This window comes from Notechis scutatus, chromosome 3, assembly GCF_049901735.1.
Source record: "Notechis scutatus isolate UNSWTSFEM ecotype Mainland chromosome 3, rNotScu1.2, whole genome shotgun sequence".
Lineage (NCBI taxonomy): Eukaryota > Metazoa > Chordata > Lepidosauria > Squamata > Elapidae > Notechis > Notechis scutatus.
Window position 1 is genome coordinate 47650086 of NC_142011.1, and position 15937 is coordinate 47666022.

Genomic DNA, 15937 nt, shown 5'->3' on the forward strand with positions numbered 1-15937 from the left:
GCCTTCTCCCAGCTCCCAAGGAAAGCGAGGCTTGCACCGCCCGGGCTCCGCTGAGGTATCCGGCTGGGGCTGTCAGGAGTTGTTACCGCTGGCGCGGCTCCGCTGCTCCAGTCCCGCGTTGCCTCGGGAAGGGAAAGGCAAAAGCGCGGCTCTTCCTTTTGCCTTTCCCTTCCCGAGGCAACGGGACTGGAGCCGCGCCAGCGGTAACAACTCCTGACAGCCCCAGCCGGATACCTCAGCGGAGCCGGGCGGTGCGAGCCTCGCTTCCTTGGGAGCTGGGAGAAGGCTGGCTGCTCCTTTCGGCTTCACGGGATTCGCTTTCCACGGTAGACAAAGGTGCCTCAAAAAAAAAAAAAGTGCAAAAGTGGAAGGCGTGCGGAAGAGGGGGCGAGTATATAACAAACTATATTTTGAGTGGAAATGTTGGGGGTCGTCTTATACGCCCGGGTCGTCTTATACGCCGGCATATACGGTACATCATGTGGGGAAAGTGTCATTTCTGAAGATGCACTATTGTCAAACTGCAAGAGAATCCATTTATTTAATGAGACCTTTCACATTTTTCAAATATTGTATTGACTGATTTGTGCTGAGTTATATGACATCAGGTAAATGGTAAAGTAAAAGGCAGAGAAGTACAGCTCTTAGTGCTTCTCTCTTATAAATGGGAAGCTCCATGACCATGGCCACCATCTATTGCTAACTAAAACTCTTCTGTCCTGCTGATCTTTTCTGTCACCTTCCTACAGGGCTCCTTGAATTCTTTCAAGCCCAAGGTATGAGGAACAGGTGGAACAGCTAAAATAGGCTGGCCTTGTGTGTGACAGGAATTCCCTGGGTTGTGTGACCTTTAACTGTCATGCCCACCAGAGAGTTTGTGAAGAATTGAGGCTGGAGAGATGAGGAAGGGTTCACCCAAGCAGTTAATGTGGGGAACAAAGTCTAAGAAGCCTATAGCTGGTGGCACTTGAGAAAAAGTTAAGCATAAACTAATTTTCTAGGTCAAAGAAAATCCTAGGATTTCGCATAGGAAAAGATAGGCATTATTAGCATTGCTAGTAAAATCACTTCATTATATTTTCAGAGTCAAAATAATTCAAATAACACTGAGCTTATACAAAATAATCATAATTTTGTATAAACTTTCAAAATGAAAAATTCAAGACAGGATTCAGCCATATGTAGTTTTCTCTATGTTGTCATTATTGTTTTCCCTTTGTACTTTCTTATTATATGCATTTACTTACATCCAGTTTGTTTTGTTTTTCTAAAGAACAAAACAAATAAACTCAGAAGCAAAACAACCGGAGTTCCTATTTTTTTCACTTTTAGACAACAAAGTGTCTAAAAATGGAGAAGTCAAAAAGACAGAGTGGATCATATCATTGTCTGCCAGGTGAAGGCAGCATTTCGGAATGTTCCCCTTGAAAAAAAAAAGCCTTGCTAATTAAAACGAGCAAGGGAGAGGGAGGGAGAGGGGGGGGGAAGATCCCCAATTAGAAGCTGTTCAAAGTTATGATGGACAAAAAAGATACTTGCAACCAGGATATGAGGTTCCCGAGCCCCCCTCCCCCCATGGTCATGTGATTGCATTTCGGGAGGGGGCACTCAGCAATCCATTTCCAGCTGTTTGTAGTATGCTGTGGTCACATGACCCCCCCCCCCCTTTTTTTTTGCTAGAAACTGGTTATTTACTTTCAGTTTCTGGCAAAAAAAAAACAACTGGCTTCACTTAAGGATCGTGGCATTTTCTAATGATCACTACAAAAAATCATTTTAAAAAGTCAGTCATAGGATGACCTGCTTAATAACTGGCACTATTTACAACCATAATTCTGAGCTCAATTACAGTTACAAGTCGAGGGCTAGCTGTACTTACTGGCTCAGTGCATTCTATCATCTTATTTTTCTTTATCTTCAGAGTACAACAATGTTACATTCATTAAATATTAGAAATACAAACACAAAACAAATTATCTAATTGTGCCTGAGAAACAGGTAAAACCACCAAGACATTTGCTATTGAGACACAATTTCCTACTGCTCAAAATACATTCCCCTGAAGAAACAAACGTATAAGCTTCTAATTATGAATCCATCATTGTGGTTATTGTAATACTTAAAACTTTTCAATGGTTTACGCTGATGAGATGCATAGAACCTCAATACCTGCGTTCTAATTAAGCACACATGGGTGTAATCCACAAGCATCTACTGAAACATTACAAGTCCATTCCTAGTAGCATGGATATATTCTTCAGAAACCGCACTACTCTCTCTAAATAACTAACCAGTCTATGCTGAGTCTCAGGGACTTCAGTTAAATATTAGCTTATGTGGTAAGAAGAGGAACTCTGAGTGACGAACTCCTACAACAAGAGAGGATTATTTTTATTTAGCAATGGCAGAATGTAAAGCTGTAATAAGTATTAAATTATCATCTTCTATCTGTATCACGCAAGGAACTTGGAAGAGTATAAAAAAGCAAGGAGTTTGGTATCATCCAGACGTTTTAACAGGGTAGTCCTAAAACTAGGCAGAACGCCCCACTGAATGAATGAATGAAACTTGCTTCTGAGCATCTTGTAAAGTACTGTGCTTAAATACTATATTTTTGTTCTTTTCCTGCTGAAAACTGAGGAGCAGCATTGATAAGAACTGTTGACTGTCTTCAGTTTATGATGTGGTTGGGTTAAACATGTTTTGCTTCCTGTTGCTTTAATCCAATATACCTTCTTAAAAGCAATGTTTGCCATCCTGATTTTGCTTTTAAATTTTGATTTTTTTAAAAATCCAGTTAATCCATTAGAAGCTGCCATGTTGCAAAACAATTTTAGGCACTAAGTATTTTTTTTTTTCATGAGTATTCCAGGGCCCAATCTTCTAGAAAATAAAAAAAATGCTAACTCGCTCAATGTTAGCATATTACTTGGAAATGTGACTACTTATCTAAAAAAAAGAGCAAAATGAGTTAGCTGGTGGCGATTCTGGAAGTAATTTTGGGAAGCTACTTTTCTTCTGGTAAATCTGATTTTAGCTGTGTCCCCGATGACAGAAATGTGGGGGAGGGAAGAATCTTTTTGGTCCCATCATTTTGTGAGGGTTCCTGCAATATGCTCTCAAAATTCCAAATGTGTTCACTAGCCTGGTTTGGATTAACTATTCAAAATATACTTACTGAAATACTTTTCAAAGCATATTTTAGTGCAGAGTTCTGGTTTGTTCTCAAAATCAGTATCTTCAGAGACTTGTGTTTATTACAACTCCCATCTCTGAATAATATTCCCCTTGATCAATCTGATAACATATTACTGTTTCATGCAACAGCAGTACATATACTAATATCGCCCTCTGAGATAGGATTTGAATTCATTCTTCTGTTGGGAATATTATTTAGTGGAGCTCATTTTATGCATGAATACAGATGTGTTCCCTTCTTTATTGACTATTCAACTATAAATACGTAGATCATTTCTTGCCCAAAATAGCTTATTGGCTTATTAGCCTGCTCTGACACAGGCTATGCGATCTGATAATGTTGATATTATCAAAAACTATCATAATAATCATTGCTCCCACCTTTTGGAACATTCCTCCCCCAAAAGGTGAGGCAGGTGGCCCACTCTCCTGGCCTTTCGGAAATGACTCTGCTTGGGGTCATGGAAGAGCACGCAGCCATGGGGCTGGTAGTACCCTGAAGGCCCTCCTTCTACCTTTTAATTAACATTTTTAACTATCTTGCCTTTTATTTAAATTTTATACACAGCTTTTATATTTTAATATTTTACTTGTATACTGCCTAGAGTTTGATGGAGACGGGCAGTTGTAAATTTGATAAATAATAGCAACAATAACAGTAGTGTCTGCTAAAACTAGTCTACAGGTACCATGGTTGTAAAACCTAATACATTTCATTTGCTTGCAAAACATGATCATATATTTGTGGAGCGAATACCGTAACATATTTGGCAAATTATTTAATTGTGGCTGTTGCTGCTGTTGTTTTGTATAACTGTACTTGATAAGGTTGCTAAGGGGGGATAACTACATTACTGGATTTTCTGTGCATAGTCACTACAAGGCAATCACTCATAAAGTAACTTGAACTGCTTTGGTCACTACAAAAAAGAGCTCTGCCTAACCATTCTTTATCACAGAATGTATATAACCAAATTGAAATTAGGTGATGTTTAGTTGAATGGATAGTTGTAATTTCAAAGGATATTTAACGTTATTTGTGAACAGGCTCATTTTGGCACATTCAACTAAGTTTGGTTTAATATGATCTCTGAATTTAACTATTCTTACATTTAATTTCCATTTTCTTTGTGGCCTTAGATACATCTTATGTCTTTATTACATAGGCCTATTTTGTAACAAATCATCCTTTCTTCCTAATTATCATAAATTCTGAAGTTTAGGGAAAATTATGAGGTATGTTTGTAGATTCTACCAAATTTACCCCTCCGGTTATGACCAATCCCTGAAGTAATAATAACCACTGTTACAAAATTGCCCATTTCAGAACTCAGGCATAATACTAGGCATAGTGATTAGGGGAAAGACTATCTCTATTTAAAAAATTATTGTAAATTCCAGGTTTTCATACACTAGCTCCTTGAACTGATATTAATAAAGAACTTCCTACTAGCCCAGAGCAAAGAATCTAAGCTTGACATCCTATTCTTAGATAGGGAGCTTTTCCCCTTTTCTCCTAATGACTAACAAAAACTGTCAACAAGATGGGTTTGCAGCTCATTCTGATAGGGGGGAAAGGGCCTCCCTATTGAGCAAAGCGGCTCTGTTTAAGTTGCTATTTGAATTCTGGGGCAAACAATGAATTTAACTTTGTGACTAAGACCTTGTCTAGCTTGCTCTTTGGTCTGAGATTAATAATCATAAAAAAGGTCCACAACTACAACTGTATAAATAGCATCCTGAGAAAAGGTTAGTCTTGGCTTTCTCTTTGATGTGAGCTTGTTTGTTTTTTTAAAAAAAAACAAACAAACCTACATTCAATATCTGTTTTGCATGTGCTGGTGTAAAATCTGCAGAAACAAGCTATCATGATAGACAAAGAGAGAGAACTGGGCTTGGTCCCTCCACTAAAGCACACCACCCAGTATTAAACTGTTGGAAATTACCAATAATTACTTGCCCAAAGGGCAATATGTTTCATAGAAATATCAAAAGATATCAGAAAAAAGAACCGATAAGATACCAATGTACACATCCTTCCTTACCTAGAATCTTACTGATGCTTGAATTGTGCATGTCTGGGAAAGCTTGCAAAATTTTACGTCTTTCATCCTTGGCCCACACCATAAAAGCATTCATGGGGCGCTTTATGTGGTTGTTGTTCCTGGATTCAGGGAAATGTCGTGAGCCTGCCAAGAAAGGACCAAAGAACAGTTCATTAAACTGACCAGACCTATGGGAGTTTGTGAATTCTGGAAATTGCAAATGGGGCTCATACATAGTGGATTTGTCACATCTGCTGTATACAAAAGCTGATTCCCTATCTCATGAGGTTTTGGCAGCATTAAAAAAATCGTAATTCAGCTAGTCAACTACAGTTTTCATTTATTAAAGGAGGCTTGATTAGTTTTTCTCTTCAAAATTCAACATTGGTGAAATTTGTGAGAAAAAGAAGAAAATGTCATTACCATCTCCTTCACATGTTAGTAGAGACTCATCCAATCTCTGAAGAGACGACTCGTCCATCTGTTCTTTTCCAGGTGAAGAATCCAAATTGCTATGATCCTGAAAATACAGAGTTTTCTGCATCTTACCAAGGTAAGCAACATTAAAAGTTACTACAGATGGTCCTCGAAACACAATCATTCATTAGCGACTGTTCAAAGTTATAACAACACCGTACAAAGTGACTTATGACTGTTTTTCACACTGAACAACCACTGCTGCATCCCCATGATTATGTGATCAAAATTCCACTTGGCAACTGGCTCATAGTTATGATAGTTGCGGTGTCCTGGGGACATGTGATCACCTTTTGAGAACTTCCGATAAACAAAGTCAATGGGGAAGCCAGATTCACTTTACAACAAGGGTGTCAAACGCGATTTCATTGAGGGCTGCATCAGGGTCATGTTTGACTTAGGGTAATAGAAATATTGGGCTAAACTGCCTTAAACCTAGATTTTTAAAATAAATTATTTTGCCATATGTTAAATTGTCAAAAGAATATGGCTTTATATGATCTTCTAAAAATCCCCGCCCTCCGCCGCGCCCCCCACCCCACGCGGGCTGGGCCTTTTCTGTTTCCGGGGGGCCCCCGGCACCCATACCAAAACCCCCCGATAGTCCAAATCTGCTGGACAGGGAACAATAAAAGAAAGATTACAGGTAACATTATCTAAACAAAAAGAATCTCTGGAAACAAGGTATTTTATAATTTTTTGTTTATTAAAAAAAGGTTTCAACAAGAAAAAGGAACAATTCAGCTAACATTCTGGATATTTTTTGTAAATAATACCTTAAAAACAGGAGTCTAGGGAATAAAAATGACTTTTATGGGATATTGTAATAGAACAAGTATTTTATGTAGTTTAAGTTTAGACTTAAAATGTCAGAATATGGAGTTCTTATGCATTAATTTCTATTTATTATGTGCTAATCTCAAGCTCTCCAATTTTCACTCTCAGTATATAATTATTGTGCTATCACTGAAAGCTCTTCCTTTAATCATTCAAATTATCAGGTAGGCTTCTCCTACAACTTTCACCGGGCCTTACATCAGGAACACAGACTTCTGAAAAATAAAGTTAATAACAATTTCAAAAGACACCTCAACCCCATGATACTGTTGTTTCTACCAGAAATGTTTGGGGGATTAAATCAAACAGAATATAGTCTTGCCAGCTCACCAAATAATTTCTAGGGTTGATTATGTTCTACAATGGGTATGGGATGGGTTGGGTAAGAATTGGGAAGCTTATACATTTTATCCAATTATTAAATTGTCTGAAATGCTACCCTAATATAAACCATGGCCAATTAGCTCATTTTTTAAGAAAATTTTGAACTGAATCTTTTGAAGGTTCATTCATTACTATTCACATCGCAGACAATCGCTCTCAAACACCCAAATACCAGGGTTGTGTTTTTTTTAAATTGATGGCCGCTTTCATTAGACTCCGATATGTTTCGTTCTTCAAAATTCTAATCTTCATTCAAGGCTTTGTCAGAGGGCATTCCTTCCTTTTAAGAAAATCAGTATCACTTACCTTAATATATGGATGATTTGGAGAACCATCTATAGCTCTGCTTTGGTTGTGCAGAAGTTGTTGAGCATCTTGTATTGCTTTAGTTATAGCATCTCCCTCTCCAAGGAACCCTGATATTTAAAAAATACAACCGGTGATCAACTAATATTTAATGTCTTCATGATGATCACCAGTGCAAAGAAAACTACTAAAACAAAGAAATAACACTTGGGCTATCAAACCCAGACTGCGAAAATCCAGTCAACCACTCGATGGCAACAAAGGGTTACAGGAAATCTCCGAGTTCACTGCCATGACCCAGAATTTTATATCCTGGTTACAACAGCTCTATCCTGCATTTTCCATAAGCATGCCTTGACCACAGCAATTTTCCTCTATAAAGCTTCAAGAGAATTTTCTTTTAGAATCAGTGATTACTTTTTTTTTCCTAATCAGAAAAATAAATATTTATGGTGCAATCCTGTGATTCCTAGGAAGATGATACATGAGTTCTATGTGAACTTCCACTTACATGATTGGTATGTAAAATCTGCAAGGAGATTTTTCCTGAATGTCAGAGGTGATGTAGACTACTGTGGCTACTGGCAGTGATCCACTGTTACAAAATAGAAAGAAACTGAATTCCAGCCCTGAAACTTTTGTAACTGGCTGCAGATATGAGATTTTCAACACAAAAAAGACTTCAACTCTAATTAACAAAACCTGGAGGGCTCAAGAATTATGACTTTCCTTCTTCCGCATGACCAAAATTGCTGTGCTTGTTATCTTGTGCCTTCAGCTATCATGAAACAGCAGAATATGCATCTCTAACAACAACAAAAAATATACTACAATGTCTCTACAAATTCTGCACCACATTAAACTTCAGACTAGATTTATGCTTCTCTTCAAGAGTGCAATAAACTTATGTTCTCATTTGGAGTGATTAGGAGTATTCTAAGTATCTGTTAACTTCATATTAACTCTAGGAGCCTTGAACTTTATAATTTGCATATATTTCAAAATCATGGATATCCCAAAAGATGATCTAACACATTGGATATATTGATTTGGAATATATGAGCACTCCTGCAACATGAAGATCCTTGGTTCACATCTACATCAAATTTGTCTCTCCTGATTTGTAGAAATTCTCCAAGTTTTCCCAGACATATTTGGAGATGTTATGGACTGAATATTTTACATCCGCAGTGTATGCTTCTTCCTCTGAATTGGTAGTTTCTCTTCTCCCTTCAGCACTGGTGAATCCACAAGATAAAATCCCCAAAGAAATATTGAGGAAAGCCAAATTCATCTCTTCCTGAATCTAGGGATGTCAAGAATTCTTTCCCAAAGAAAAATCAAGAGTATAACCTAATTCGTAAAGTATTTCGTAACGTTTGCAATGAGAAGTCAAATCAAATAAGCATTTCTCTTTCAGCTCTGAATCAGATGAACAGACCTACCCAACGGAAGGCTGGGAGGGCTGGTCTGCAACTCTCGAGAAACACCACCGAGGGACTGGTTGCTACTAATCTTTAAATTAGGTGTGCTGCAGGCATTGGGGGGTTCAGAGCCTTTAGACTTTGCTGTTAAGTTCAGTGGCTGTGAAGATTCCTGAAAACAAAATAGAGAAGAAGGAAGATAGAAACATTTTTCTACAAGATTTGGAGATCTAAGGAAAAAAAGACAATTAAGGTTTTACCTGGATCTGTAGGTGGCCTGAGCTTGCAGGTCTCTTTAGTGCTGAAGGAGGACTATGAAGCAGCTGCATAGGATATTCCACTGTAGATTGTAAAGAAACAGAAGAATCGGAGATTGTGTACAATGTTAAACATAAACTGAGATCCTTATTATGTCAACAGTGAATCAAGAAGGAATCTGCTGTAAGTACAGTGAAACCCAACCTGGAATAAAGTAAAAGGGCCAAATTTGAGCATCTGTCCCCAAACATGTAAAAACATGTCCCCTTTGTACATTACAGCAACGGGTTTGGAGACACATATCATCAATGTAATAAAAGTACTGAACTGTTCTATGGTTCCAGACTATTAGAATGAGAGGGGTTTAATTTAAGTGATAACTAACTTTTAATACTAGATTAAAAGGGATCTAAACGCAACTACAACTATAAGACCGGGTATAGCCAAATATAACTCAGCTTTATTACAGTTGTATTTTATTGTACAGTGAAATACCTTGGGTTAGTCACTTTTTCTCAACCCAATAAAGAAGGCAATGGCAAATACTATTTCAAGTTATAATAACAAAATCATTTTATAATATATTATTTTATAATGATTTTAACACACTAATGAAAGGGAAGACCACTGATTTCTGCCCATCACCGTTCAATCTATGTGGAACTCTATCGTTATACGGTATAACATATAACAAAGCCTGCAACAGGTTCCTTCTGCCCCTTCTTATACTCAGTTGAACCAGGCCTTTTTCATTACCTGTATTCTCTCAGTATAAAGTTTGTTAGGAATATAAGTCACCTAACAGGTATTTGGGTTAGAAATATATAAACCAGGATAAACATTTTCGTACTATGTCTTTAAGAGATTGCAAAAACTGCAATTGGGTGTGGTTTTTCAAACGGCCATAAGATGGAGCCAGAAACCTGGATTGTTTTAGTCTGAGTCTCAGAAGAGAGTGTGAGTGTATCTCTGTTTCCTTCTGTTGGAAAGTATTGCCGTTGCTCCATTTTTCCTAATTGACTGATATTCCTGGATTTAATGTAAGTCTGATACTGAACTGTTTTTTTGACACTGGACTTTGATATTTGGATTATCCCTGGATTGAAAAACTGACTGATTTCCCTGTGAATGATTTTGGATTGTTTGGACTTTGCTTCTGGAAGTAAAAACCTACATTTACTGTACAGTGTATCTGTGTGCTGTATGTGTATTATTCAAACACTACTTTCAAATACGTCTCCCTGTATGCGCTCATTCTCCTAACGGGGAATTACCTCAACAAAGTTGCTACATACTTAATGGTTTGTGCATTTCTTCTTCAACATGATCTCCATACTACTCTATGCTATCTTTCTTTTTGGCCAGTGAGAATTGTGCTATTGCCACAAAGAGCTTATGTCAAAAGAATCCGAAGTGTTTGGAAATGTTTGTGTTAATGGGCTACCGTAGTGTTAGGCAGTGGTGGTATCCAAATTTCTTAACAACCGGTTCTGTAGGCATGGCCTAATTTGTGGATGTGGCTTGGTGGTCATGTGACTGGGTGGGCATAGCCAGATGGCCATGTGACTGGCAAACCAAATACCTCCTCGCTTAATGGCGGGTTGCTTAGCATGTGTTCTAATTTACGACTGACCTCCCCAGAACTACTTGACCTGTTTTTGGAGTTTTGACAGCCATGCGTGCACACACACACACATACACACACACTCTCCCTTCCAACTCTGCTATTCTATGATTCTGTAAGGATCTCCTGCTGGGGGGGTTGGACTAGAAGATGACCTCCGAGATCCCTTCCAGCCCTATATTGCTTTGCTGTTTGAGTCTTCTGAAGCCAGGTTTGTGTCCTTCCTTCTCCTTTTTTTTCTCCCTCCCTCCTTCCCTCCATGTATCTATCCATCCATATCTCATTCACTTTCTCCTCCCTCCCTCCCTCTTTTTCTTTCTTTGTCCCTTCCTTCCATCTCCCCCTTTCTTTGTCTATCCCTTTTCTTCTTTTCGCTTCCTTTCTTCCCCCCTCTTTTCTCTTTCTTTTCTTTGAGTCTCTCTCTCTTTCCCTCTTTTTCTCTCTTCCCCTCTTTCTCTCTCTCTCTCTCTGGCTCTCTCTCCCCCTCTCTGTATCTCTCTGTGTGTGTCTCTGCCCCTCTCCCTATCTTCCCCTCTCTCCCCCTCTGTGTGTGTGTGTGTGTGTGTGTGTGAAAGCAGACTGGGCCAAGCCAGCAAACTCTCCTTGGCGCTCTTCGCTACTTTTTTCATTTTTTCTTTTTTGAATCCAGGCTGGCTGAATGATCGCCAGCCGTGGCGGAAGCATTCCTTCAGGTGACCCTTCTCCTCCTCCCCCTCCTCTCGCAACTGGTGGCTGTGGCAGGGCCGGGAGGGTACACACGCACGGGGAGATCCTCCTCAAGCGAGCAGCCACCCGCCCCGCAAAGTGGTCGCCCAGGTTAGGGCGGCAGGCAGCGGCGGCAAAAGGCAAGTGAGGGGGGAAAGGCAATCGGCAGTGGCAGCTAGGCGACTGGGCCCCGGAATTTGCAGAGCCTCACTCACCCAGGAAGATCAGGCAGGGCCACAGCAGAAGGCAGCCAGCAATAGCTGGCCTGGCGGGTGGGCAAAAGCAGGCTGCAGGTGATACTGCACATGCATGACAATGACTGGGACGGGAGGGGAGGGGCGGGCAGAGAGGGCAGGGCCAGCCAGTGGTGTGATTTGCCGGTTCTCCGAACTGCGCAGAATAATAACAACTGGTTCTAAAGAAACAGACAGAACCAGTAGAATCCCACCCCTGGTATTAGGGATGCTCCTATAGAAGGAGCAGTAGAGAAAAGCACAATCCGATGCTTCTTTTATGCCTGCTACACAATGGCAGAGTATTTTTCACTGAACAGAGCCTTTTTTCTATTTACCCTTGAGAACTGTTGAAAGGGGGATGTTAAAACCTGCATGGTTGAACATTTGGCAATACTTTAGAGGAGGAAGCTGTTTGAAACAATCATACTAGTTCTGTATTATGTAACCAAACTCCAGCTATTACATTTGCAGATTGTCTACCTTGATTTTCCTACAAATCCATGTTAATAAACCTCTTAGAAGAAAAGCCCGTTTTGCAGTATTTTTCACACTACCTTTCATTTCCAAGATATGTGGAATGGGTTTATCAATGTTGAAAGGTAAGGTTTGTGTGGGGGAAAAAATCAGTTTTAACCATTAAATGCAACATTCTGGCTCTATTTTTACTGACTGAAGCATTAGAGAATTGATTCAACATAGATTCATTTAGTCTCATGGTTTTCAATGGCTGAAACTAATAGAGGATGCCCCCTCTTCCCATTCCAAAGCCACTGTATAAAAGCCTTGGGAAATCCACACCACTTTAATCAGAATTCCACTTTTCTTGGCCTTTTCATACCTGGCTTACATGGAATTGGCTGGATAGGAAGTGCCATCTGAGAATCTGGAGGGACAGGAAGAGGGTGGTGGTTGGGAGAAAACGCTGGAATCATAACGTAGGGCATGTTGACCTGCTGAAAAGAGTAAGGGAAGTGGTAGACACAGAAATAGATAGAGGGCATATGAAACTAACAATGCTACTTGTCCAAACATATCCACTAGAGGCAGTAACAAAGAGATGTATATCACGTTCTCACTTCATACCCATATTGCAATATCAAATGTTAGGTACTTAATGTAAATACCCAGACAACATATTTAAGGAAGTGCAAAACTTGTATTACTCATACTGCAGTGGAAGGAACACTGAAGTTTCTCATCAACTTGAAAAACATTTTTAGTATGTATTTCTTTGCTAGAAATGGCAAGTAGCCAGAAACGGGGTAAGGGGTGGGAATATGAATTCAAGGAGGACAGGATTGGCCCTTTACTCCCATATCAAGGCTTCAAGCCCAATCACATTTAGTCTGAACCAAATCCTAATTATTTCACTGGCACATGCTTTACTGTAAGGCACTGCAGACCTCAACCTCTTTACATTTTGAAAAGCTGCATTTAATTTATCATTAGCAAGATAATAATTGCTTCTCTGTTAATTTCTGTACATCTAAGGGGAAAAGAATCTGCATGTAGCACTATTACTCTTGTCTTGGCATTAAATCTTTTGAATCCCAATTTTTAGGTGAATGCCTTCAATTAAGCCACACTTCACTCCTATTACCTAAGGGAAATGAATAACGTTGTACCTGGATCTGCTGTTGCAGCAAGTTGATCTTGTGTTGTTGCTGGATAAGTTGTTGCTGTTGCTTGGCAATCTACAAGTAGGAAAGATGAGGTGGAACCAAGATCCATACTAACTGAACTACATACCTTAGGGCCACGTAGGCACAATGCTCACTTCTATAAAATAAAGGGAAGGCCACAATCCATGTGGCAAAAACAAGAACACCTCATGTAAGCAGAACCCTGAATGCATGGGTGCAAGTGATAACAAGTCTTGTTTGGAAAAGCAAGACACTGGTGAAGGAATACCATGTTTCCCCTTTAGATTTCTCATCTATTTCTCCATCATTATTACACAGAATTCCAGTAATGAAACTACTATATTGAATAGCTGTAAGAAAGTAAATAAGCATATATTTGACCTATTAGTACCCAAACCTACAAGTTATTGGAGTGAAGTGAAGTAAAACATTGTGCAGATTATATCATAATTCGGCTTGAAAATACCAGCAGTGTAAAGAAAGTTTGATGTCTCAGGCAGCATCCTAATATTAACTTCATCCTAAACCTTAAGCTTTGTGGATTTATTTAAAATTATGGCTTGCTTTCATATGTTAAGAGAAGGTGTAATTGGAGCAACAGCCCTAACCATTCCCCTCACTGTTATTTCTGCACAATAAAACAACAAACATTTTATGAGCATTAACACTTGTTCAATTTACTGTATATCACTGTAGTTTTCACTCTGAATATGCATATTTAGGATTTTATAGTATCCTATTTATGTAGACTCTACACCCTGTTGCTTATTGACATACTACAAAACACATAGTTGGCAATTTTTATGTCTTTAGCTTTTGCAGCCAGAGGCTACGCTTTATTTAATGGAGGGGAAAGTGGTCTTCAAGAGCTGCAGAGAAGGTGGGACCTTAACTTTCAGCCCTTGATTTTTTTGGAGTTGTGTGGTGGGAAATTGAGTAAGCAGGAATATTAAACTAAAATATATTCCTGATTCATATTGTGAAAAAACCATATCATAACATTAATTTACTGCTAAAAATGAGCAATATTATCTGAGAAGATTCTAAGGCCCACAAAAATGGCCACAGATTAACCATCCCTGATATAAATATTTGTTCTATTTCTAAACTGTTTGTCTTTTCAGGCTGATTTGAGTTAGATACAGACCTATTAATTTATTTAGCTCTATTATATCCTATATACGTTGAAGTTCAAGTGCCAATCAGGAAATATTCTAAAGACAAATCTCAATAAAAAGGATAAATATAGACACAGAGTAGTGTTTTAGTACCTACCTGTTCTTGCTGTTGCCTGGCCAGCTCCATCTGTTGTTGCTGCTTCTCAAACAACATAGCAGCCATGTTCTTCTGCTCTGAATGGGCTGTCAGCAGCTGGTCCCTCAGGATGGACAGTTGGTTAATCATGACCAGCAGCTGTAATTCTTTCTCTGCCAAGCTTTCTTGGGTTCCTGGATCAAGCAAAAGAAATAGAGAAGAGATTAATAGGGAAAGAGGGAAGTAGTGAAATTTTATTCTGAAATATTAAGGTTGTCCTCTTAGCGGGTATCCTGCAAGCATCGAAAAATCTAGGGGATTTCCTTTGTAAGTCTAGGACAAAGGAAAACAGGGAGACCTGCTTTGCAAGCCATAGGTCTGACATAAAGTCATGCAACATGCACTTTACATTTGGAAACCCAAATCCTGGAGAACATATAGAAAGAGGTGCTTGAGTAGATATAAGATGCTGCAGTCCTACAGGATCCAAACCAGTTTATTTTTTTTTACTTTTTATTGACAGATAATTGCATTCAAAGATCCACAGAATTGTATATCAATTTGTTAAAAGATTAATTCTCACATGGTTGGGACCAATGTGGTTGTGTGAGTAGTTCAGCCTTTCTCATCCTGGTGCCTGGCAGATACTTTGGAATACAACTCCTACATTCTAACTAGCATGTTGGATCAGAATGTGGGGATATGCCTAGAGAGTACAAAGTTGATAAAAGTTATATTGTCTCATAATGAGACAATTATGAACCACTTCTTGGATGGAATTATTTTTTTATCCTTTAAAATAAAGCAAAAATATCTGAATCCTGATGGTATGAATTTAAAAATGTCTTTAAAATTCTAATTGAGTTAGTTTTCTCTGTTCTGAGCATTAACACATTCACAATTGAGCTAAACCCCTTGCTCACCTTTTACCTCTTTGGAATCCATAGGATTTTTCCCCAGAAGTCTCTCTTTCCATTCACTGGACAGTAACTTCTCAATGGTCGGCATCACTGTTGCAAGAAAATATGACAGCCCCAATAGGTAGGTTTGCAATTGAGAAATATAATAGTTTTTTTAATATCATAATGCATAATAATAGAAATGAAGACTAGCTTGGCTGGTGATGGATAATACTACAAGGACAGACCAAGATAATCAAGGAAATTGGTGACTTTAATTAAGCATCTGATTAACTTAATTAAGCAGCTGAATGCAAAAACTGGTACGAACATACATTCCCCTGACTCCTGTAAATCTAGTGTTATTTAATTTATAACATTATAGTTACTTCTAATGTAATGGGATTGCGCAAATCATTTAAAAAATATTACACATTTTTCAAGGTAGCTATTTTGCAAAAATAATCATTTAAAAATTATCACATATTTTCCAATGTAGCTATTTTCATAAGCAGAAACCAAGAATCCACTCTAAGAAATTTTTTTTATAAAGGTGTATAAGGAGCTATATTTCTCTATGACAAGGGAGCTGTTTGCCTAATATAACTATACATCCCATTTGTACAATGTTGCTTTATTTTGCAACT

General features: G+C 38.6%; 1 protein-coding gene across 5 annotated transcripts in view; it reads right to left on the bottom strand.

Moving 5' to 3' along the window:
* SOX13 (SRY-box transcription factor 13) overlaps positions 1 to 15937 on the bottom strand; it is a 65107-nt gene that overhangs the window by 6490 nt on the left and 42680 nt on the right. For 3 of the 5 annotated variants that reach the window (XM_026676855.2, XM_026676852.2, XM_087959728.1), the window contains exons 4-12: positions 15315 to 15401; positions 14413 to 14585; positions 13120 to 13188; positions 12333 to 12447; positions 8932 to 9011; positions 8693 to 8843; positions 7248 to 7357; positions 5667 to 5763; positions 5244 to 5387 (exon numbers count right to left, since the gene is read on the bottom strand). In XM_026676855.2, coding sequence (XP_026532640.1) covers positions 5244 to 5387; positions 5667 to 5763; positions 7248 to 7357; positions 8693 to 8843; positions 8932 to 9011; positions 12333 to 12447; positions 13120 to 13188; positions 14413 to 14585; positions 15315 to 15401 — 1026 coding nt within the window. The remainder of the gene's footprint in view (positions 1 to 5243; positions 5388 to 5666; positions 5764 to 7247; positions 7358 to 8692; positions 8844 to 8931; positions 9012 to 12332; positions 12448 to 13119; positions 13189 to 14412; positions 14586 to 15314; positions 15402 to 15937) is intronic. The other 2 variants (XM_087959729.1, XM_026676854.2) reach the window with 1 other exon arrangement.